This window comes from Thermobia domestica, chromosome 16 (genome assembly GCF_964235325.1).
Source record: "Thermobia domestica chromosome 16, izTheDome1.hap1.1, whole genome shotgun sequence".
Classification (NCBI taxonomy): domain Eukaryota; kingdom Metazoa; phylum Arthropoda; class Insecta; order Zygentoma; family Lepismatidae; genus Thermobia; species Thermobia domestica.
In genome coordinates, this window is record NC_137469.1 from 41,430,158 (window position 1) to 41,457,391 (window position 27,234).

Sequence of the window (27,234 nt, forward strand, 5' to 3'; positions counted from 1 at the left end):
TCTTAACACGTTAAGGCACTGAATAACTAGTAACAAATTTAACAGAGGAAGCGTGATAACATTCAGTTATTGAGCAAGTCTAGTTATTGCACTAAACAACAGGTAAACCAAAATATTACATCAATAATGAAAAAAGAAAGGGTTTACTAAATGATATACTAAAAATATGTAATCACCACGTAACAATTAATAAATGCAATCAGAAATTCGTAGGATAAAGGGACTTGATGCAAATACCACAAGTTTTAGAGCAATAACCTTAATGTTTAATAAATTCAATACAGATTGTATCACCAGCATCGGTTTTCTCATTGGCAGCTCACTTGCCGCAAGCTTACAAGCTTCCAAACGCTACAGCCCGCCCTCCACTGATCTTTTTTACTTAATAACTATCTTGTATAGTATATAATAAAACGAAATATGGCCAAACCTAGCCCCGTATTTAGGTATTTTGCACTACCTCCAAGAAATTTTACGCTCCTTATTTGTTAGTATTCAGTATAGAGCTAAACAATGCGGCCACATCCGCTTTGAGCTACCTGCAATGGGGCGGAGCATACAAAACCAAATACACAGATTATGCTAGCAACCAATAATAGCCTCAACTTCTTCTAGCGCCAGTAGCGTATAACGAGAAAACCAGGTCGTGCTGTGGTATCAAAATGGTTATCAATATAGATCTCCCTTAAATTTCTCTCTCATGGACACACTTTTCCCCCCACATACTTTACTTCCATTTTGATTTTCTTTTAACATGTGGCCCTGGGTCTGGTCCCTTGCATAAATACGAGCTTATAATACCCTTCACGTTTCTTTGTCAATAACTTCTAAACCAAGTGACCAATTACAATACAGTTTTCAGTATTGTCCAGAGAATTATCTCCTCTCTACATTAATGGAAACAAATCAAATGTTCCACAGTTAAGAATCCAAAGGATGTGAATACTAATTTTTGCTCGTGACTATGCAAACTCTCTCCTTAATTATAAATTTTCATCCGTACAATAAATTTCAGTATATGCTATAAACTACGTTACTATTATTTCTTCCAGAGCTTTATTTTCTGACGGTACGCAGTGTCGGCAGTTTTTTTAAAGTTCTTTTTTAACGGCGATTTCTATTAGTCATTTTAAAAAATGTATATATTTTACACTGCAAATCCTTGAATTAACAATATCGCAAATGAAATTTGAAATGAAGGCATGTCGAAGGACAAATTAGAAGTGTGAAAGTTGCCGTAACAACGTATTTACAGTGAGAACCGCATCTTTCTTCTTCTGAAAAAACAAAGCTATGTTTTTCCTAATTATGTAAGTGTTCATTTAATGCGAAAATTCATCTCGCTTAAAGTGAAAACTATACAAGCATTCAGTAGTAACGGAATCATTTTACATGAAATAATTCAAGAAATGCTATTATACACTTTCTACTTGTAAGAACAAAATTTCGTGCTGTCTTTCTCAAGCCTTTGATCATTACAACAAGTATATTTTAGTCAGTAAGATACGGATTCCCTACCTTTCTAGACTCGAGACTTGGTACTGAGCGAGCCACAGTTCTACAACGTAATAGTGTTTCACTGCATCAGTATTTTCCATTTCAGTTAAGTACACGATACCGAAGTTAAACTATTCACATCTGTACATATCAGTTAAAATTACGTTGTTTTTTTTTTTTATATATATATACTGGTATAGTGATATTAAAGCCAACTGACTGAATTCAGCGCAAAAAGGTGTATGGTGTATATTATTTCTCACGGCGTTAATCTGGAAGTCATTGCAGATGAAATATTTATGAATAAAAACTTTGAGAAGCACATTAGATCGTGTAAATTATAGTGAAAATACAACTTGGGTCCGCTAAAACTCTAAAAAAATCAGTCACCCATTCTACTCAAAAAGCCCTACTAAGAGTGTCAATCTTCCCTCGTATTTGAAGAAAACCAACAAAACAATTCTTCGCTCAAAATAAAGAAGGTCACAAATATAAATGGGAAATTGTTCAGTACAATACGATTTGCAGATGATATGGCTTTGGTAGAAGAAATGGAAGAAAAGTTATTGAAAGTTGCACTATCTAATCGGAGTGAGAAATTTAAGAAACGATGCAGTACGAAAATAAACAGAAGTACGATTTCTCGACAGAGAGCAATGGAAAAATAAATCATATACGTGCAAATTAGGAATGCAAGCAAAAAACGAATATTATAAAAAAGATTACTAACGTAGAAGAGCGCTCTTATGTATTAGAAGTGTGGACCCCTCCGAAATCAGACAGATAATTTATATATTCGAGACCTGGAATTGGTGGAAAACTGTTTCGCGTACCACGGACGGAAAAGAGAAGTGTCAAGAGACACATAAAAAGTCAATGCATTTTAATATATTACATATATGTGAATGGAAATATCCTTGTACTTAATGCTAGTGTCCTCTTTGCATAATTAACAATGTTGCGAACATACGCAGGGTCCGTTATCAAGTTTTGAAGGAATCAAAGCGGGGAAAAGAAAACACTAAAATTATCGGAAAAATATGCTTAGATTCATTCTATTATAGCTAATAGTAGTTATTAATATTAGTCTTAAGGCTAGTTATTGTATCAAAGTATAGTTCAAGGTTTGATACTATATGGCTAAAGTAGTACGCACCTTGGTAGATAAATGCTGAGTAACAACTAGTATGCCCAAAGAATAGTCAAGTATATTCTCTATTTACTTCACTATTAAAACGTCTAGAAAGTACTCACAAAACTCTCGAGTCTCTTACAACAAATCTACAGTTTTACGCGAATATACACAAAACACTAATTTCGTTTATTGCAAGAAGACACCCAATTCATATATTTCTCCAACCTAAATAATGCGATTTATTTCCATAGGCTCAACCATCGTAATTCCCAAAGCATCTGCATATGTAAATGCCAATTATACTATTTTCTGCCCAAGCAATACTCCCAACACCACGTGCAGAAACTTTCAAAAAAGACCACTCATATGAAGACTTCGTTTTCTCGGCTCTTCGATGAATCTGCCAGAGGACGAAATCTCGGTATGAATATTGTCTTTTTGAAAGTACTTAACTTGGGTCAGATTTACTCAATTTCTTTGTGAATAACCTTATTTCTGCCTTCAAAAAACTAACGATATATTTATAATTGAAAGCTAGTGCACTTTGGTCACTATAGAATAAAAAAAATAGCACGATGCACCATTAAAATTTGTCATTAAGAATGAACATATAGGTGTATTAAACAAATGAACAAACATGAAAGATCAGTATGCTGGACGTGTGAAGATAAAATCACAATAGAAGCAGACGAAACAGCTGCACACAAAAGCAGCAGCCTCAGGAAGAGAAAAACTGAATGATAGAAAGATAATATATGGCTTACAGCCAGTTTCACGCAACTTCACACAATATCATCTACATGTAATTTAGAAACGTCCTATCCATTTATGCTATAGTTTACTTTATAAACTTACAGTTCTAACTGAAAAGTAAAATTTAGAACTAGCTACCTACTAGTCGGGATCGTAGTAGTAGTGCAAATTGTGGATGCGTCAAGATATCAAATAATTAATACTTTCGACATAGTTGATACTTTAAAATATCTAGGATTAATATTAATAGACCAAAGTCATATCCACGAAGAAATTAAATATCGACTGAAAGCACGGAATTTGTGTTATTATTTAGTTCAAAAATCTTTTGTAATCGCGAATTCTGTCGAGGAATTTGAAGCTTAAAATATATAAAACGATAATCATGCCTATTGTGCTGTATAGTTGCGAAACATGGTCGCTTACTCTGAGGAAAGAATTCGAGAACTCTGGAAGTATTTGAGAATAAAATCCTGAGTCGAATATTCGGACCCAAGAGGAACGAAAATGGGGAATAGTGTAAACTTCACAGTAAGGGACTGCATAATTTTTACTGTTTACCAAACACCGTTGGGGTCATCAAGTCTAGGAGGCTCAAGTGGGCAGGTCATGTAGTCAGAATGAATGAAAAAAAAAAAAAAAAAAAAAAGTAGGAACGCTTTTAAAGGTTTTACTGAAACTGCAATCAGAAAATGTCCATTAGGAAGATCTGGCCTACATGGGAGGATAATATTAAGATGGATCTCGCATAAATAGGAGTACAAAGTAGAAACTGGATCCAGTTGGCTACCGACAAAAGTCAATGGAGAACTTTCGTGAATGCGGTATTGAACCTCCAGGTTGTATACGCCATATAATAGTTAGTTAGTTATCTACCTAAAGAACTTGTCATTTTAGCCCAGTTTTAAATTAATTAAAACTGACAAAATAAGGTTGCACTTTCCTTCTTTAAAAGATGGAACAGATCTTCCTCTTCTTATACGTTTGCTATTTTTCCTTAATATCTCGTTACCTGACTTTCTTCTTTAAGAATCGCTAGTATAGATAACTAGTCTCTTTCAACAATACAATTTATAAAGATAAAATTTATCTTTATTTGATTTTTACTAACTTATTTGTTTAAACAATTATTAACGTTTTACTGAGAACCCTTAGTTACAACACAAACTACGAGGATCATTCAATAAGTAAAGAGACAACGTCTATATTTTAAACACTAATCATCTTTTTTTGTTTCAGGGGTGTTAGCTGGCAATCTTGGGATATGCTCTGATCTGCTGTTTCGTAATTTTATGTCAACATAACTTAAAAATATCAATTCATCATGGCAAGTCCTCTAGAAGATTGCACCTTAGAAGAACAGCGCTCAGTCATTAGGTTTTTAGTCGCAGAAGGTGTAAAACCAAGTGAAATTTTTTCTCGAATGTTGAGACAGTACGGTAACAGTTGTATGAACCGTGCGAATATGTACAAGTGGGTTGATCGGTTTAAAAGTGGCCGAACAAGTGTAGGTGATGAACCCCGATGTGGACGTCCAGTGGAAGTTTCTGGTTCTTCATTGGAATCGAGGATTGACGGACTTATTCGTGATAACAGAAGAATTACTGTTGAAATGATAGCTGAGGAAGTTCAAGTAAGTGTTGGAACTGTTCACAATGTCATTAGGAACATTTTAAAGTACAGAAAAACGTGTGACAGATGGGAGCCAGCTTACTGACGCTCATAAAGAATCAAGGCTTTCCATTTGTCAAGCCTTAACGCAACGAAGTTTGATTGAAGGAGACGCTTTTTTTGAAAGAATAGTGACTTGCGACGAGGCCTGGATCCATCACTACGACCCTGAGACCAAAAGGCAGAGTATGGAGTGGAAACACACTAGCTCTCCAGTTCGCAAAAAATTCAAGGTTCAACCTTCCGCTGGTAAAGTGCTGCTGACCATCTTTTGGGACTCACAGGGTCCAATCTATTGCGATTTCCTTGAAGATCAGCGAACTATCAATAGCCTATACTATTCTGAGATGCTAGAACACAAAGTTAAACCAGCTATCAGGAGCAAACGCCGTGGACTCTTGTCAAAAGGAGTCATTCTTCAGCACGATAACGCCCGCCCTCATACAGCCCAACTGACCCGAGATAAGCTTCAAGAATTGGGTTGGGAGGTCTTACCTCATCATGCCTACAGCCCAGAACTCGCCCCAACTGATTTTTACCTGTTTGGACCACTCAAAGACGCCCTACGTGGAAAAAGATTTGCTAACAATGAGGAAGTTAAGGCAGCGGTGCAAAGGTGGCTTCGGGGTAAATCGAAAGATTTCTTCGCCAAGGGAATTAGGAAGCTGCAAGAAAGGTGGGACAAATCCATAACTGTAAAGGGTGATTATATTGAAAAATAGCCTTAGTTTTGAAAGATTGAAATGAATCTTTATTGAGCTATAGCAATTTGTCTCTTTACTTATTGAATGCCCCTCGTATTATTTGCCCAGTGATTACACAAAAGCACAGTCAATCAGCCATTTTGCCAAGATTAGATTATGCTGGATTGTCAAGATTGGACAACTGAACTATTATGGATAATTTTGAACTGCACTGTCTACTGATCAAGTCGTATCTTATAGGCTGATCAAGAGGCACGACATTACAAGTAACACATTCAACACATTGTGTATGTCAGACTATCCACGACTTATAACGCGCAATTAAGTTTAGAACGTACGCAAAATATTTAGATGGGACTCCTGGACTGAACATACCCAAATATGACGCACAATCATGAAAATGAGACTCTAAAGAACTAGTACGTTTCAAATGTCTTTTACATTAACAACAGTTTTCTCATATATTCAATACTAAGATTTAACTAATGTTACATTCAAAACTAATGTTACATTCAAAATATCTATAATTGTGGTACATCAAGTTTTAAATATTACGGACTAAAAAAAAGGTTTGATTTTGATGTGACAATCTATATATGAAGTATCCTTTTTACCAGGCATACTATTAGTAAGTTGAAGAGTAATGAACACACTGTAACGGAATTTAAGCTACCTGGTGTGTAAGAAAGAAAATGGTATAAAAATGTAAAGAATGGCAACCGTTGGCACTCACGCAGAGCTGAACATGAAGTGCCACACATTTGAAGGTTCTAATCAGCATGTCTGCAAGAAGTATATGATTTTTTTTTTTTTTTTGAAAAAAGATTTTATTTCAATGTAGTGATAGATCGCGATTTGCTTACTAGATCTTTCAAATAGCCTCATAAGACTAAGGGGTGTCAATTCTGAAGACTACAGAACCCGAAGTCCCTTCGAAATGACAGTCATCGAAAAACAGACTTGGGACGGGAAGTACTTCGTGTCACTCCATTCTGCTGAAAATTTCCAACAGAAAATTCCTTATCGTTTAAGTATTGGTAAAGATGTGAAAGACTTCAATCATATAATGGAAATATAGCTTCAGATAGCCGATAAGAAGTAGATATACCGATACCCCAATAACACCGCTTTCGTTTCTTTTCTAATATACTGATATATCTAGTTCAAATTTTATGAAAGCCGGGTAAAGTAGCGTGTGTTTATTTTCATCAATAATTTATGCTTTATTTTAAATAGTTTCCATACGATATGTTAATTTATGTTTTATTTTAAATAGTTCCCATAGGATAGTATTACATAAATATACGATCTAACAGAGATGAACTCATTGTGAGGCTCATTCTCATGAATACTGAACTCATCTTCATTGTTAATATGTGAAGTTCACGGGCAAAAAGATTTATATATTGAGAAATAATCGAAGACAATGAAGTTTGGTGAAAATGCCCACCCATAGCTGCTAATATATCGAATGATTCCACCATTACATTATTTGTTGAATTACTTAAAGATAAAGAACACTAAAATGCTGATACTGCGCATACTTCCAAAAACACAGTATTCACAAAGACTAGCAGCTTCATATACATTTACAATAACTACAGGCACTTTTCAAAGGCTTAATATCTAAGCCAATATAACTGACATTATCTAAGCCACTAACATTGACTACTCAATGTTTTTTTTTTTCTTTTTTTTAATTTTATTTTTCGTTCGAGTCGTAGCGGCAATATTAGAAATTAATTTAGAATTTATTACTCAAAATGTTAATTCTTCTACGAAATGACAGTGTTAATTTATTTTCTTACAGTACAAAAATAATCATCTCGTGATTTTATTCCCCTATCAAAATAATTCACATTACAAATAGTACTTTTCGTTCCAAAAATATAACAATTTAGACTTGATTCAACAATTTAAAAATAGTACAACTGAGCATATAAGCTCTATCTATGAAATTTAATGAATTCAGTAAGTTACTATATTGACCAAGGTTTAAGGATAGAAAAATAGGTTGTAGATACAATAACTTACTCAAGTCTAGTACAGTCATGTTACGAAAGGCTCTTTTCCCCTCATGAGGCAAAATATGAAATGTACTGATGAAAGAATACGAGTATAGTGTTACAAGTTTTAAATTAAATCGCTTGCTGCTTACAATGCACAAGTATTAAGACTTATCTCACCAGTCTGCAAATCTTGAGTTGATAATAAAGCATACTTTTATGCATGACTACATATTGTCGTAGTAATGTACAGTCTATTTATGCTTATTGCGTTTCCATTAAAAAACTATTCAGTTTTTATGTGAATATACGAGCGAGCTTAATATTTTGCTCATACACGTTAAACATTGCAAATATGTATCTAAACCAGCCAGATGGACCTAAATCACTTCTGAATCTATCGCTATTTCAGAGGACACTCCTAAACATGGACAGCCGCACAAAATCAAACTAAAGCCTATGTGATCGATAACCCCTTCAACTACCGCAACTAGAAACGCCATACTTTTGTATTGGTGTATATAAAAAGTCTATCTCGCTGCTGCAACATACATCAGTTAATATTTAAAATTTACTTACAAAGATCTACTTATTATGGCAAGGTTTCGTAGACGCCCAGAACACTCATCTTACTAAATACCACGAAGAACGCAGTCCATATATAAATCAAAACAGCAAATACATGAACGTTCAGAACACACACACGAATGAATACACTTAAAACACTAAATAAGAACACTGCTTTCAAGCTACGAATAGTTCGTTGTTGGAGCGTAATTTAGAAAGCGGGGAGATAAAATACTAGAAAAAACAAAAATGTTCTACGTGTGTCATTGACAGCTATTTTGAATCATATATATCTATGAACTAGTAACAATAACTAGTGGATCACAATGTGTAAGGTTGTGTTCGACAAGAGCATGAATTGAATATCCACAAACGAATACAAACTGCAACTAGTTTGTATCAAATTAATACAAGTACCTACACACACACACACACACACCCAAAAAAAAAAAAAGTTTTAAGACATTATCTATGATTGGTAAATTATTAACAGTAGGTGAGGCACATTATATTAGTAATTCTATGAATTAGTATTTTAACGAAAATTTAACGACACAAGACAAGTACTCGACTTATTTTGTACTATGTTTAAACGATATATAGTCTATGTGGATACAAATTCACATACAATGTTCTTGTTCCAGGAAATAAGTCATGGATGCAGCTTTACACTCAAGCCGACAGTTATGAGCAATACAGTTTTCTTAGCATGACTTTTCTACTCAACTACAGTTTTTAATATATTTGGAATCTAGAGCTACTGATGGTACTACGGTAATAAACGTATAAGTTCACGTGATATTCACTAATATTTCTAAGACTTGACTCGAAAGTCATAGGAAAATTATGCACTTCAATTAACAATCATTCTTGGTCTAAAAATGAGATTTATAAATTCATCCAAGAGATACTATTACAAATTATAAATATATTTGAATTATGCATCAAATATACATACACTTCAAAATGTTTGCACAAGTTCTTTTTTGTTTTTACTATTATCTTCGAGCACAAAAGATACTCAATAATGCAAATCTACTTATGATTTACGTATTCGTGTAAGTACTCACCTCAATTTTTCACGAAAACTATTGTCCGTGTAATGTCTGCATTAGTATTTTGTATGTTTAGCCGTACATAGAATGCATTTCATACGCTAAACCCTCGTACAAGGTGTAGATATCTGGTATCAGATCATTTTCTTTATCCTATACGCCGAAAACTCACGTCACAAGTGTTCTGATTCCTTTTGTCCTCTCCTACTTGAGAATTCATCATAGTGACAGAAGCTAGGATTCATCGCAATGGCAAATTCTACAAACTAATTATTTGGAAATGTGCTGAATACAGCCTGAAAACTACAGGTCTCGAATTTGCTCCAAATAATGGCAAACGAACAGCTGCGCAAGGAATTCAAGGTTGATGAAAAATATAACCTCTGTCTGTCTGATGATGTATCAGAAAATATTCGCTGAAATTTTCGGAGAAAATGTGCCGACATTACACAAATACATACACTATATCACAAATTAGTTGACTGAATGCATTGATCCCTATTTTCCAGAAAATTCACATATAAAAGATATATTATACTACTAATTAATGTTATGATACATCTATCCATTAAAGAAAAATGTATCTTAACAATAGCAAACACTGTCCAGTGCATGGTATAACAATATATTTTGCTTATAGGTACAATTATGAGATGAAGAAAATGCAAGTATTTTGCTTATAATATAATGAAATATCATTTTCATTAAACAGACTACAAAATTCACTATAACTGCTGGATTTGGAACCAAGAGAAAGTCTGAACTTACGAAAGCATGATGATGATGTAACAACTTCATTGCCTAGTCACTTATGATTAGACGAACTAATACGTGGTGTTACGCACAAATTTCTCTACAGTAAAAACTAAAACTATATGTTACTTTACTGATTATAATTCATTTGGCATAATAGCAAACTGAAACAACGAAGTTGAACGTTCAGGTACATTTCTCTTTTTCAAATATAATTTCGAAGCATTTTTCATTGTTCTGTTACTATTAAGTGCTTCTTTGTACATACATATTTCTTTCTTTGTATGTATCTGTTCTTTCATACGTTAAGTTGAAGACTGTGAACTCGTCAGTTTTTCTCCCAAATTAACGACAGAAAAGAACTATATTAAAATTGGATTACGCATCTGTCTAGTACTTTGAAAAGATTATAAACAAAGTGGTTACTGTCTAAATAAGCAATATGTTTTGCAACATCCAATGAAACTTCTCTATGTTGGACACCATCAATTTATTGACATTTGTGTAACTTTCAGAAAATAAGTGTATTTTGGGGCATAGCTTTTAATATACGCATTTCCAATGTATTAACTAATTATTATCTACATATTAATCTGTATTATATAAATATCATAAAACATAATATATAAGAACATTACATGTAATAAATATTTCAATTTGCTATTCACATACGTATTTTCAACATCCTTGATTACCTCCAAAACGCTAGGGCACATTCTTTAGTGATTGTTTGCTTTCTTCCGCTTATGACGATAGACAGATAGAATTAACTCAGTTGAAACAAATACTTAAAACAACCTTACTGTCTTAAGTTGCGAGACATCGAAAGCGGCTCTCAGTTGCGGATTTACAGATACCTACTTATATACATCCTGTTAATGAATGTAGACCAGAAAGAACTTATCTTTATTCGTTCTTTTCTTTCACTTTGCAACATGAATCGCTTTAGTCATATGTTATAAATTTCCTGCAAGGTCTCCAGACGGTAAAAACTTTCAATACGTAACGAACATAAAAGTCACGCACAGCTCAAGAAGTCCGTTTAAACTAGACTAATCAATGACTTGCAACGCAGAAAACAATATGAATGGGAAGATGTCATCTCGTCAACAACACATATAGGAAACAATAAATAGTACAATCTTCTCCTATATTTTTGGAGAAGCTACTTTCAATAGACAGGATTTCCCACTTTTACGTCGGTTCATTGACTTTCGAATGTTAGAAGATGTTATGCAGATTTCTAAGTATACTGACGGATGTTCAGGTGTTGAACATACAAAGGTTAATTTAACCTTAAAATCACACGACTAACCTTAATACAATGCGGCTAAATTCCAGGATAGACAAACGGCCAACTTACAGAGTATATAAAACGCAATTTCCACAAAACTGAGGCCGAATTAGTGAGCTTTTACTGTACTTTCATGGTCCGTCGACTAACTACATTACATAAGAAGTTTTCAAATAACAATGCTATAAACATTTTAGCACAGAGGCCACTTTGATTTATAGTACTTCCTAAATAATAGACAGCTTCAGTAAAGTCCAACTTATATTATCCCTTGTTTTTACTTCAATAACAATAACAATAATAATATATGTGAAAAATAATTAAAGACGAATCCACAGTTCTATCAAAATGATATAATCACTTGAAACTAATTAACTAGTGGAACATAAAACATTGTTTCAACAAGAATTCATTTTCAAACTTTAAAATTTAGATTCGTGAACTATTAACCTACTTACTGTAAGTGTATATACACATCCTACGAGTGCAATCTCATTTAGATAATAATGCCTTACAATAATACTACACATAGGAAGTTATTTTTAATGTATACATTACCTACAAAGTGCATATTTTCCTACTTAATTTTTCTCGTTAATACATTTTAAATAAATTCATCACTGTTTACATAGAATAAGATAATTCCATTTGAAGCTGCCAATTCGTGCTAGAATTATTGATACAACAACTAGTTTTTCGAGAAGTATATAGATTTCGAGTTTATGTATACAGTCCTTGTTTTTTTAAAAAAAATCTTGGCCACGCACTTTGCTTAGAACAAGCTATTCTAACAACCGTATAAACGAAATTATATTATTTTGGTCCTATATAAAAATTTCAATTTTCCCCAGTATATAAAGATCTCAATTGATCAAAGAAAATCCATATTTGTCTCATTCCACATGCCAATAAGAGAACAGGGCTTTTTAAAAGGGAAATAGGTGGCCAAGTAATTTCTGAACAGAACAGTACATGGAGTTTAACTTCAATATTCCAACCGATACTATTATTCTTATTTTTTTCAGACGAAGGTTTAGATCCAACTAGGGCATTAAACAAAACTGGCATAAGGATGACATTTTAAGTTCCCAGCCGCATGATCGGAATTTATAACAATTATATACACAAATAGAAGTGAACATTTTGCGTACACAACTAAATAATTACGCTACGTTTTCCAGTTAAATTTTTTTCTTTATCAATAATAGTTTTATCATATCTGAAGTCATTAGTAACTACGAATAAGTTCTTACACTCACTGATTAAAAAATAAAAAAGCAGCAAGAAGGAATCGTCCAATTCAGCTGCAATTCGGTAGATGTGTAGCGCTTGAGTATGAACGATTAGCTTCGAAGGTCGGGAACATCGCGAACGGTCACCATACAGCAGTAATGTCAGCAGGAAGGAATTCAACCCTGATTGTGACAGTCAGCTGTGAAGCTTGAAAGAGAGTCAGCAGAGTGCAAGATCAAGAAACACACACAATGCCTCGTCGCCGCAGTATACAGCATTACCAGCTTTCGAAATGGGTAGCATGGTGGAGTTACACGAGGCTGGCTGGGCGTTTCGTGCGATTACCAGACATATGGGCAATCCGATGCCTGATGTTGGGGACAATGGATACGTACAGGCATCCACGAACAACGTGAAGTTTCCGGTCAACTACGACATGGGAGGATCGTCGCATTGTGCGTGAAACACTACATAACCCTGTGACGTCTGCGCCTGCCATCCGGACGCAAGTAGTCGACTCTGTACAACACTCTGTGTCACTCTGCACCGTGTCTCAACTAGAGTGCAGGTGCGCCATTCCTGCGCAGGTTGCCATTAAACCAATGCATAAATGACAGCGTGTAGAGTGGTGTCGAACTCGGGCAGCATGGAATCTCCACGAATGACAATGAATTGTATTCAATGGTAATTTTTGATTCTACATTACGACAGAGGACCCTCATATGCGTGTTTGGTGACGCTGGGAGGAAAGGTCACATCTAACCAATATTGTGGAAAGGCACACCGGTGTTACTCCTGCCATCATGGCATAAGGAGTCATTGCGTATCTCTTTTGATCACCTGTCGTAGTCATTCGCGGAACTTTGACGGCACAGAGATACATGGGTGACAGACTGAGTTGGTATGTGTTACTTGTCCTGTGAGAGCATGCTGATACAATCTTTCAACAAAACAACACTCGGCCACACACGGCACGTGTGTCTACGAACTGTCTATGGTCATATAGAAGTTCTTCCCTGGCCAGTATGGTTACATGATGATCTCTCCCCAATTGAACACGTTCGGAACCAAATCAGACGCCAACTCCACGCCGCTGCCGATTTGCAAGATCTCGAGGCACAGTTACAGCAGCTATGGACTAACTTGTCTCAGACAACGATATGACGACTCTGACTCACTCTCAAGTTGCATCAACGCAGTATACGTGCTCGAGGGGATGCTGTGACTTACTGATATACAACACTTATTGCGCTCGTACAACCAAATCCGTTGTCGAATTGATATGATATTGTAATTATTACAAGAGTGTTCTCCTTGCGACCCATGACGTTTCATTTCATTCCCTCCATTCCTTCTAGGTGCTTCATTTTTCTTTGGTAGTGAGTGTACACAACTAATATGTGAATTTTAATACAACTGACGTGTGAACTTTAACAAAGCAGTACCAATTAGAAAATTAAACTTCTCCTGCAAAAAGAATCAGTTTAAATTATGAAAGCTTTGCGGATATAATTGCTTATAATTTGAACTACTCGTTACGCTTAATGAATGAGAGTACAACTACTTTTATTCTCTATTTATTCTTATTTGGTCCACACTAGTTATAATGCAAATATTTAAAATAAAAATGACTCTTAACCACTCGGACTCTACGTTTAGAGCACTAAAGCACAATAAATATTTTATACATCAACCTTACAGTAACTTCTCTCTTGATTACTTTATCAACAAAACACTTGTTTCCCTTAAACTTCTATATTACAATGACCCTTGCATTCCCTGTGCTCTGAATCCTTTAACATTCCAACATCTGATCACTTAAATCACTTTTACTTGTTTCTTAGCTGCTTCTAAAAATATGAAATTATGCTAACCTGTTTGACACTTTGATTATATTAAAAATATATAAACAGAACAAGAGACGATTATTCAAAACTGTAATGTGATACTACAATTTAAACCATGGTTCATAGTATTTTCAACAAAATCATACACAAATAGAGGCAAACATAATGCACACACAACTAAACTATAAATGAGGTTTTTCATTGCTGTATTTTTGAAAACAAGTTTATGGAATGAACAAACAAAACAATGTATTCAGTACAGTCAAGCAGAAATACTACTGACAAAAGAGAAAGAAAGAAAGAAAGAAAAGAAATAATAACAAACAAAAATGGGAAAATTTCATGCATCTTACTCCATTCTACTACGTAAAAAGAATGCAAAATTACACTAAATGCAATATTTCCTTGTCTATTGGGAAGTGTACATAAGTATTAAATACATTTATTTCTGCTTCTTTTATACACAAAACACGCATTATTTGCGATCAACGTACGAAATGTAGAACTGAATACTGATGACGTTAAGAAAAATGAAGGAATGTAAATTTAGTTGAAAAGCTATACAGAAAAAAAAGTTTGTATAATGTTCTTTAGTAAATAACTATGATGCAAGTTTTTTAAGAGTGTAACCTTTCAATACTCCAGGAACGGTTATTTATAAACGTAAATCTGCAACATGAATAGTTCATATTTTGAATTATGTTAAGGTTTTATACATGTATCTCCCAAACCACGGATTAAGGAGTATTTATATGTCCTATGCAATGATCCTTATTTTCTGTCGCAATGAACAGGTTAAGCATGACGTATTTCCGCCTGGATTCATTGTTCATTTGTTTCTGTTGGATTCCAAAGTCATGAACTGCATAGTTATGTTTTGCATTGACTTATAAAACATTACTTATAAAGAATGAAATAACTGCAACTTTTGTTTTTAAGTTCCTGAAAGAGGGAAGCTTAAAAGAAAAAATGGATGAGAGGTAAGTAGTGGAGGGAAACGTACACCGGCCTATATTTTAGGCAATCAGATGTATTGTTTGAAACCATAATTGTGAATTTTAGATTCTTGTACTTAGGTTGAGAGCAGAAGTGTTGAAATCACTTAACTCATCCATAGAACAATAAGTTATAAGAACAGCTGCATAGGATATGTACACTCATGTCCAAAAAGATTGTCGCATATCTATAACAGTTTTGTTGTGCGAATATAATTGAATAATTATATCGCAGGGTACTTTTAATACTGTTACTGTGTGTATAATCGGGAAATGTATATTTGTGGTAAATTTCATAGAAAAAAAATATAAATACGAAAATTAGAATGAGTATAGCAAAATGTTGCTAGATAGACAAGAAAAGTGTTTTTCGTTATATTGTTCTTATTTACAGCTCTTTTGACATAAAACTTATCACATATATATCTGCCGATTATGCACATAGTAGGAGCGTTAAAAGTACAGTGCGATATCATTATCCAATTATATTAGCACAACAAAACTGTTATAAATATGCGACAATCATTTTGGACATAAGTGTACATATTTCATTGATTCTCGGCGTAGTGTTACTACAAATGAGGTAACCGTTATTAAACAAGTTTCAAATTAGTGACTGTAAAATATAGTAATTACCGTTAAGCATCGAAAGGTTAAAAACAACACGTTTTGATGGTAATTAAAATCGTGTGTTAGACGGACATGTAACAGATTCCAGAGATATTTTTTTTTAAAAAATATAATTTAATATATGTAAAACTGGCAATAATTTCAAGAACAAACCCTAAAAATAGATAACAACCGTCCTATTCGTCTTATTGTAGCCAAATAGTTATTTTCTGATATATATATATATATACCGAACCACTTGGCGCAACAGTCCAATTTGAGGGCCTGAGCCGCTCCACGCCATCTGTTAACGATTAGTGAAACTACGTCTAGCCTAGCGACCAACGCGTGGCCCCTATCGCTAACCGCTTTCTAGAGCTAGTGGCCGTCACGCCTTTTATTCACATGACTACCCAGTTTGCCTCACGATGCTAGATGGACGCCGAAAATTGTGGAAGCATCTACCGGGAATTGAACCCGGGACCACGCGGACACTAACCACTGGACTACCGTGTCCCGCCTGAAATATGTAAAAAAAGCAGTTCTTATCCGATGAGTTAATGCATCTCTGTTGCTGTTGTGTTTACGTGATGTTATTGGGTGAAAGAAAGTTGGGAGAGGAGACATTAAGTTTTCAGCATTACTTTATATGCTTGCCAGAATATAAGAGCAGGAAAAGTGGGTACACATAGTCTATTCCTCGCTTCTTTTTTATTATGTACGATTGCTCAAAAGATTGTTGTAATCCGAATAGAGAACTGGAAACGCCACAAAAATTAGCACTAACAGTAATTCGGTCCGGTGCTGAAAAATTTACCGTATACGCTTGCATGTTTTTGAATTTTTATTACCAATAATGCTATACGAAAACACTAGCTGTAGCTGATAGAATGAACGAGAAATAAGTGTTAAACCAACTTTTCTAGCTCTCACAGACATAGAATCCGATATCTATTTGCTGTGGAGGAACAAAGTGTATAACAGCTTTTTTTCTTTTTCTTATCGATAACAAATACCTCCGAACTTAAGCAATTAAAAGGGGAACATACAGTAGAGTCAACAATAAACTGAAATGAAAATAAATAATTATACTAATCTACACTACATAGTATGAGGGCCATCCACGCTTCCCGTAAGTAGAAAACCGTATGTTGCGCGAAGCGACTGCGTGCACTTGAGAGAGTAAGATCCTAGCATGGTGCATGCGCCAGCGGAACTTCCCTAGTTCTCTCAGTAGCGTCGTGGCAGTGGTTGAAGATGGACGTTCCTATTCCAGCTCCTGTCGCATGTGAAGTGAGAGCACTGATAAAGTTTTTGAATGAACAACGTATAGCGCGAATTGAAACCCATCGTCACCTGTGCCAGGTCTATGCGCCTAACGCCATGAGCAAACAGTTCCCGCTCTTTATTGCAAACTATGGTCACGGAGCGCCTGTTGTTGAAGAAGTTGTGGGCCACGTGGGTGCCGAAGCAACTGATTCCATAACATAAAGCAAGGCGCATGGGGTTAGCATTGACATTTTTTCAACGATATGGCTGACAATGGATTTCAATCGGCCCTGTGCATTCAAAAACTTTATCACTGTTCGCATTTCACACGCGTCGGGAGCTGGAATAGGAACGTCCATTTTTAACTACTGCCACGACGCTACTGAGAGCACTAGGGAAGTTTCACGTTCCGCTGGTGCATGTACCATGCTAGGACCTTGCTCTCTGACGTGCACGCAGTCGCTTCGCGCAACATACGGTTTCCTAGCTATGGGACGCGTGCGAAAATTACTTTCTGGATGCGCCTCGTAAAAATTATAAATCCTAAACAAGGTAAATTCTTTAAAGCTATAACTGCAAAAATAATACATATACATCCTTTACATTTATATACATATAGTTAACGAAGACTTCACATAAAAGCATGTGAATAATGCAACAAGTGAAAATAGTAATAGCAATATAGAAAACTACACATCATACAATTTAATGATACAATCATAAATCTATGTTGCAAACTGGATATATTTATAATATAAATATTACCAGTAACATCCACAGGATAAAAGTAAGGAGTGTATGTATGTATCTAGATAACACTTTTTACCACAATATATTGGTATACAACTCACTATATTACATTAAAATACAATGATTCCGAGTTTGCTTTCCTTTCTCGTTCTTGCAACTACAAATCAAAAGAAGATAGTTGGCACATATATATATCAATATACAGAAAATTATATACGCATTCTACTGCTCAAAGTAACAAATTCATGAGAGATCTGATCTCATACGTAGATATTAACTAAATACATTTACAAACAAAACAATTCGAATATGCGGTTTCGATATGTATACTTCAGTTCAGTTAACATTCTATTGGATATCGCTTATAATGACCTATTATGCGTCAATTTTCAATTGGGATCTTATATGAACTAATTTTAATCATACTAGTCAATTGTAACTCCTACTTCTTCTAAACAGATTGTATATAGCAAGTCTAACTTACGAGTAGCGCCCAATATGTTATCTACCTAGACCGGAAGGGAGGGGTGGAGCATAATAACCCCTGACACACACGCCAAGGTCACTGTAGAGAATCCCGCAGCGCAATTTGAGGTCAGTCGGAGCAACGAAGGGCCGTGAGTAGTCTGTTCGTGTTACGCCGCGTAGCGAATGTTTGTGTGACGGCCCGGAAAGTTCAGGCTGCCATTGCTGACTGTAGTTTCCGAGTGCTGAATTATCCTCCTAGAGTCCGGACATGGCCTCTAGTGACTATTTCCTCTTCCGAGACCTGAAGAAATATCTGCGGGGACAACGTTTTTCGTCGCACAACGAGGTCCAACAGGCTGTTTCCCAGTAGTTTGCAGACCATGACGAAGACTATTTCTTCTTTGGGATTGCACTATCTACAAAGTGGCGACGGTGATATATACCTCCATGGGGACTACATCGAAAAACAGTGATGACCAGGCGAGCCTATCTGCATTCCTTCCTGCCTAGGTAGATAACTCATTACACGTCCCTCGTAGAGATATAACAGTACATACATTCTGTGACTGTCCGGCAAGAATGTTCACATTCGAATTATTAACTACATCCTACAGCACCAATCACATTGAAATGATGCCATTTATTTAGGAGTTAGGGTGGAAGTTTAACATCAAGTGTAGCCTCGAACGTCTCTATACATCTAAAAATTAATACAAAGTGCTATACTAAATTTGTAAATTTTCTTCTATTATACTTCTAAGCCAGATTTGTTATATCGTTCTTACATTGAACTAACTTAGTTTGCTTCAGCATATACACTTCGTCCTAAGTTTGAGCATTAAAGCTCGATATGAATTCCTCAATATTCACAAACGAATAAAATATATATTTATGCTTAATTTTTTTACTGAAACATAAACACGGAACTTCTTTTCTTTAATGCAGATTGCTTCAGAGTACAAGATGTTTTAAAGGAAATCAATACATTTATATTAAAAAAAAAAAAAAAAAAAAAAAAAAAAAAAAAAAAAAAAAAAAACTGAATTAACAAATTACGCATTAAATATACATTGATTTCTTCCATTTTAAATACTAAAGAAAACGTTTCTACGTCGAGAAATAGCATGTATTTTGTAAATGCAAAAGTATAAGATATGCTATCTTCATACACATATTACATTTCACAAATACGTTCATTAATCCGTAATCTGCATCTTTTTTTACAAAGCATTTACAGTAATCCAAGACTTGAAACTCTTTCGTATCATTTTCTAGTACTTGTAAACAAAATAGGAACATTTTCAATACAATTTTCTAGTAGTTATAAATAGTATATTTTTCTTTACCAGTATTCACAAAGCATTTAGTATTTCCCAGGTGGTTTTCGTTGTTGAATTTGTCATCTGTATAAGAGTTATTACGAAATAATAAAATTAAATATAAAGTTTAACCATGCAACGTTATGCTCTGTAGGCTAAAGGAAATTGACTTGATTTTCAGTTTAGCGTCCCTTTCAGCAGCTAGGCTATATGAGACGTAGACCTACAGCTTAACGTGGGTTCCGAACCAAATAAACTCTCAGGAATCGAACCCGGGTCTCCCACACCAAAGGCGAGTACGCTAACCGCTTAGCTACGAGAGAGCTCTCAAATGATAAATGAAAGTGAATGGTGCTAATCAGTGGAATAAAGATAATGAGACTCTACACACATTTTTCATATTTAAAGATCGAACTAGGGATCTTACACACCCAGGTGACGGTTCTAGTACTGACTTACCGTGTCCCCATAATTGATATGGTCTTTTCCTCTACAATAACGAAATAGGCAGAGTGGCTGTAATGGAGCATTCACTCTGTTACGAGGCTCCCACGTTTTGTAAGTTTATGGCCAACAACATCGTATTCATCGGCTTTCCCACATCATCATTTTATCATTTTTTTTCCCATAATGCTTCACTTTCACTCTTCATCCGTCCCCTTCAACCTACAGGGCATAATCCTGGAACGTTAAACTAACATAATTTTGTTTCATTTAATTTTCAAAACAAGAAACATCTCACCAACATTGATTACTTTGCCATTTAGTACTTGATAACTTTCATAGAATTAAACAGAAAAAGGTTTTAATTTTGTCTCAGATCTTTGCAACATTTTCCAAAAACTTAAATCTAATAGAATTCAATCTGCATCCTAAAACTTCATATGGAAGCTACTGTGGAGACCAACTTTTTGTATAATTCTACATATCACGTTATAATCATTACTATTAATCAACCAGACAGAATAAGAAAAAAAAATCCTTCCACGTACATCAGGCAGCACAGTTTTTCTTTTTGACAGCATAAATATAAAGGATATGAACATTTGGTACTACAAAAATATGTATCTCTCATAATTTTCAAAGGAACAAACAACTTCTACAGGAAACTACTACCGAGTTAAGTCTTCCAAAAGGCAAGCCATCTGCTACATGCTTACTATTTACCAGACCCACTTTTTACAGGTCGATTAGGTTGGCAGTCTCAATATGAACACTGTTTGATGCTGCATCACGCTCAATATGACTCTTAAAACTAGAAGTTCTTTGCCCAACAATTTTTGGCTTATGATATGTCACTGTATCTCCCATACTCCTTACACTTCCTCTATTATGCGGATACATAAGTAAAGGATCCTGAAATTAAAAAATAAATACATAAATAAGTAAAATATAACTATAACAAATTACTAACTGAATTTATTACAATAGTATTTTATACGACCGTAGCCGTGCAACAAATACTCTACAAAAGTAACAAACGAATTACATTATTAAAGAACTCACCTATAATCATCTTATAATAAGAGGAGCTGTTGAAAAGTTCGTAGCACAACTCAGGAGTGCACATCCTTGAGAGCTATTCTACAACATACTCCCCCCGAAGTTCTAAATGCTTCCTTGCACGGTGCTTCAATTTTGGCAGACCAGTTATATATATATAAAAAAAAGCGACTTTTCCGCTCTACTAATAATCATCATCTCAGACCCAAAATAGCATCCTTTCAAATATTCTTTGAGTTCGGCGAATAAATAACAGTCTGGTGGAGTTCAATCTGGGGAATAAGGAGATGATCTAGACACTAAAACCACAGATCATGCAATGTGAGTTCTGCTTGTAGTGCTCGATGGACAGGGGAATTATCCTGAAGGAACAGAATTCTTTCTTTTTTTCAATTTTCCACGGCGTTGCACTTTCAATTTGTCTTACAGTTTTGTAAGAAATGCACAGTAATACTATGCATTAAATGTCTGACACTTGGGCAGGAAGTCTATGAGTACAACTTCATCCTTAACACAAAGAAATGTTGCAAACACTTTCCCAGCCAACTTCTGACTCTTGAATTTCTTGGAGCGAGGGAACTTGAGCGTCACCATTGTTTCACTCATGGTTTCTATTTGTGACAGAAATGGGCCGGCATTGCTGTTGAAATGAGAATGTCTTTCCTTGATCCCCTCACTCTTTCACGCTTTTGATCTGCTGACAGATGTTTGAGAACTCATTTTGTCGAGAACTTGCGCATGCCCAGTCATTATGAGTTAAGCTACCGATGCATTCTCGAGAAATGCCCATCATCTCTGCTACACCTTTTGCTGAGATTTTGCGATTTTCAAGAATAATGCCATACATTTCATCCACGATTTCAGGAAAAGTTACTGTTTTGGACTTCCTGCACGTGGAGCGTGTTGAGAAATTGCCACGTGTAAACTGCGCTATCCACTTCTTCCCCATAGCGTAAGATGAAGGAGCGTTCCAGAGTGTTTCACTGATCTCCTCACGAATTTGCTTCGTGACTTCCTTAGTGGAGCAAAAGTTAGATGACAGGTCTGATCTCGATGTTCATGAAATTCGCTGGTTGGATATACATGATCACTTCAGGGGCTTGAAAACCACAATAAGAATTTAGTTATTAATATGAAAATCTGTATTTGTTCACATAGAGATATGTTCGTTATAACTGTACAATCTCATTATTTTACCTGCACTCCTCCTGGATTAAACTACGAATTTTTCAGCCGCTTCTCGTACTGTAAATTATGACAACGTATTGAAAGATCTGTTGCTGATACCGTCGCTGTATACAGTATTATACAGGGTGCGGCACGTAAAACCGGCCCGTCGTAATATTCTGGTATATTGTGTTTTTGGCAACACTTAAATAATCTACCTTCCTACCAAGAGATGGCGTGTCGTGGTCGGGTCGACTTACGTGACCTGCAGCAGTCACGTGCAGCCGCAGCCAGTGAAGCTTGTCGAAACCAGTTAAGAAAAAGGCCTCGTTGTGTTAAGCCGGGTGAGTGTCAGTGTGTGATTATGCCGTATTCGATACCCGAGCGTGTTGCCATTGTTGAAGGGTTCATTCTCACTGGATCTTCTGTGAAAACAAAGAATTTGTTTCGGGAGAAATTTCCAGGACGTTCTGTGCCAGCAAAAAGCATCATTCAGGAATTGATTGAAAAATGGCGGCGTACAGGATCGGTTCAAAATGCTCCCAGGAACAGACGACCATCTGTCTGCACACCTGAATTAAATATGCAGGTGGAGGAGATAATGACAAGAAGTCCTCGAAAGTCAACCAGGAGATTGAGTCAACAGGTTCATGCGAGTGAGAGAAGTTGCAGACGTGTTTTAAGACTGAAGTTAAAACCATTTTATGTGTTCACTTTACGGGCCAGTTTTACGTGCCGCACCCTGTACAATGCTTGTACGTGAGCTATTTAATACTATGAATTATTATATGTTAACAAAAACTACGGTTTATGGAACCCGGAGGTTCAATGCTCCGTTCACAAAAGCTCTCTACTGACTTCTACCCTTTAGCCAACTGGATCCAGTTTCTACTGAATTATATGTTAAACTGGACAAAATGAGCATACAAATGTAACATTTTCAACACAAAAATTAGTTACGAAAGTTTATCTAAATCAACGACACTGTATGCCGCCTTTACACGACAAAATGGCAGAATCATTTTAAATGAATTTTTGAACAGAGTTAATATTTGGGTCCATATAGATTTTAATCGATTCACTTTAATAATAAAATACCCACAAGTTGAGATAACTGGTGACTGAAGTGTACATTGTATTGCAATGGAGCCAATTTCTCCTTGTTGCGGCTGAACACTGTGCGTACGGCTCTGACTTTAATGTCAACGGAATTTGCACCAATGTTGTAAGAGACTATATCATTAGGCCGTCTACTCTGTTGAGGTTTTCCATTATTGAAAAGTATTTTAACCGTCGATTAAATGGGCAAACTGCTTCCTTCTTCACCACGAAAACGCGCCGTGTCCCATCTTGCTTATGATCCGCGGGTTTTTGCCCGGAAAAAGTGTTCTGTCTGTCCATATCCCCCTTACTCACCAGATTTTGAAACCAGGTGACTTTTGACACTTCCCAAAAATTAAAACCGTGCTTAAAGGAAAACATTTTGACATCATTCCTGACATTGAGAGGACCACAACAGAACAGCTGAACGCTCTTCCGAATGAAGACTTCCAGAAATGCTTCCAGTCATGGATTCAACGTTGGGATAAGTGCATGCTAGCCAAGGACAGTACTGTACTGCTCTGTCTTCTGATGTTAATGCGCAACGAACATAAATTTATCGAAGTAATGCATCCAAGTTCTTAATGTAGGGAGCCTGTACCCCAAGGAATCGAATATATTTAAAATGGAACTACTATTAGATCTAATAGAAAATCAAGAATATCGAAATGTAATTAAATCTCCAAATAGTATTGAACCTGTAATGAAATTAGTTAACACTGTACATGCATATACATAACACAAACATACATATACAAATATAGATATACATACATAGTAACACATTATCTGTACACATTGTTTCCCTATATTTTATTCCTGGTTTTATCCGATTTCTTCCATTTATCCAGTAATAAGTAGATAACTATACGGCTCTTATTATGCAATTACATAGGCCGCCTCTAATTAAGCTGTAAATAAAATATGTAAGTATATGCTATCATTCGTTATTGTAATTGTTTCAATACAGTTCCTTATGCTTATTATGCAACTGGAAATAGAGTTATTTAATTATGACAGCTGACAAATATGACTTGAATATTATTGTTTAGGTATTATTAGCTTTCGTAGACACATTTCCCAATTATGCTTCATAGTTTCATTCTCATTAATCATATATATATATATATATATATATATATATATATATCCGTACAATAGACTCATTTAATTGTGTACTATAATCATTAATAATATGCATAGAATATATTTTATTTCATTAATTCTCATCGAAGCTGGGCTTTTAAATCAATAAGATTAAATTACAGTATCTTACGACCATTACCAAATAATTACCTATCAGCTGTACGAGCACAATCCTGTGAAAATATCCAGTCATAAAACGATAGTATAAGGAAATCCAAAAAATGTAGCATATATTAGAACTTCGAGAATCTTCATTCTAACCATTTACCTCATTAACATGGATATGCCTTGTCTTCAGTGGGAAGTTATGATTATAATATTTGAGTGATATTTACTAACTTGTGATCAGATAACGGGTCATCATTCACTTGAAATTTTGACGGAGTTAAAATAAGATTCAATTCATATCGGAAGACATCTGATTTTATTAGTGAGAACCCGGAGTGGGTTCACGTATTAGTACTTCATTTCTTTAATTTCCATCTCACTGAGATCAGATTACAAATAAACTTTAGGTATAATTATAGTTTTACTTTCACTTCAAATCGTCATATATTTGAAAAAATCCTCCAGATGTTTTCAGTTCCACAATTTATTATTTGAAAAACTAGTACTTAACACTTTAACAAATTATGTCACTTTTTTAGTTTGTTTATTTAACAAAAGAATGATTTATAACATCTATTTTTATTTACTTTCTCTTTTTTTTGTATGTTGAAATTTTATGGTGCAGAATTAGACCCTGTTCGTCAATAAATTAAACAATATTTAACTTTTGTAATGTCCTCGCAGAACGCGGGGCATTACAGTTTACCGGTGGAGCCTTAAAAATTTTATCGTAAGATAAAATTTTGAATATAACTTAACCTAAATATTAACATTTTACAACGCACAATTTCTGTTGACTTTCGTGACTATATAAGGTCCAATTAATTCTTCCTGAATTTATATAATTATTTTCAAAACGTAAAATTTGTTGTTTTACTAATTTCTAACATGGTAATAGCCAATAAATAATTTTAATAATCAATTGGTGGTTCGATTAACAAAATTCTCAATAGTAACGATGAATAAACTCCAAAATCAGATGAAACTCTAACAATAAATATATTACAATATAAGTTCAAATATAAGAGTTTCCAATTATCTTTATCCTGTGTCTCTAAAGGATTCCTTCTTCTTGTTTAGCATTTTCTTTTTGCATTTCTTGCTTCTAACAAACTGCAGATATATGCGTCCCATTGATTTCATGATCATCCAGTTTTGTTTCTTTCTTTTAGTTTTCCGATGGTCTTGATATTTCTTTAGAGCTTTTGTCGTGAGTCGACCTTCCATCCGTTTGGGAAGATTCATATGCTCATCCATACGTTTCTCTTTTACTTCTTTCCAACATTTCTGGATATCTACAATTTCATTATTCGATTGTCGTCTCCATATGGTTTTTCTTCCATCAGTCATCTTTCTTATACATTTCTTCCTCACTTCTTTCCAGTGTAAACAGTGTTTTCTTTTTGAGCTCTGTCGTCTTCCACGATTGGAATGCTTTGCATTTGGCAGTTTCACCTTATATTTCTTTCTTTTTCTCTTCCAACCCAACCGAATCATAGTATTTCTCCTTAGTTGAAGTTTGGGGAAGACATCTGTACATTTCATTTCTGCAGTTCCAGTGTATCGATCTCTCTGTTCCACTTCTTTATTTGACACGATATTTTCTTGCACTACACATTGCTTTCCTAGTATTTGACATGTTTTGTTTATTTCAAATTCATTTTCAGTCACAGGTGTGGTTTCATTACAATTTTCTGTTCCATCTTCTTTACCACATTCTTCGATGTCTTCTTCTTTGATTTTCAGTTCTTTCATTCCAGTTTGGATTTCTTCTTCTTTATTTACTTTCCCGATGTCAAACTCATATTTCAGAACTACTATTTCTTGTTTTTCTTTACATTCTTTAGGAATTTCTCCCTTTAATCTTGCGATCGATTGGCTGGTAAGTTTTCTAAATTCTTTTAGAGTCTCGGCATGTTCTTCCCTCACATCTCGTGCAGATACTGTGAAATTCTTAATGTCACCTTTTAATTGGAACAGTTCTCTCAAAATTAAATCTAATTTATCTTCTATTCTTAAATTCGATTTAACACTATTTGTTATTGACGTTCCTCCTTCTTCCTCATTTGGATTGATAAATTCACATTGTTCATCACTATCATTGACAGAGTCCTTTCTCTTATTCACTATACGTGACATTATTAAAATCATCAAATAACCTATGTGGGTTCCCACTAACATTAGAATCTGATGCCTACAAATTTTCAAATCTAACTTGTATCCTAAAAGACCACTAAATTTCTTTTCACAAATTTAGACACACCAATTCCCCAGGTCTTAGACT

General features: G+C 34.9%; 1 protein-coding gene across 1 annotated transcript in view; it reads right to left on the reverse strand.

The window, feature by feature from the left end:
• Positions 1-1,686: 1,686 nt before the first annotated feature.
• The window catches only part of LOC145673037 (pleckstrin homology domain-containing family J member 1-like), a 61,747-nt gene continuing 36,199 nt past the window's right edge, over positions 1,687-27,234 (reverse strand). Inside the window, exon 6 of the mRNA XM_081742370.1 lies at positions 1,687-21,281. Within this exon, the coding sequence (XP_081598496.1) occupies positions 21,105-21,281 (177 nt within the window). The 3' untranslated portion in view covers positions 1,687-21,104. The remainder of the gene's footprint in view (positions 21,282-27,234) is intronic.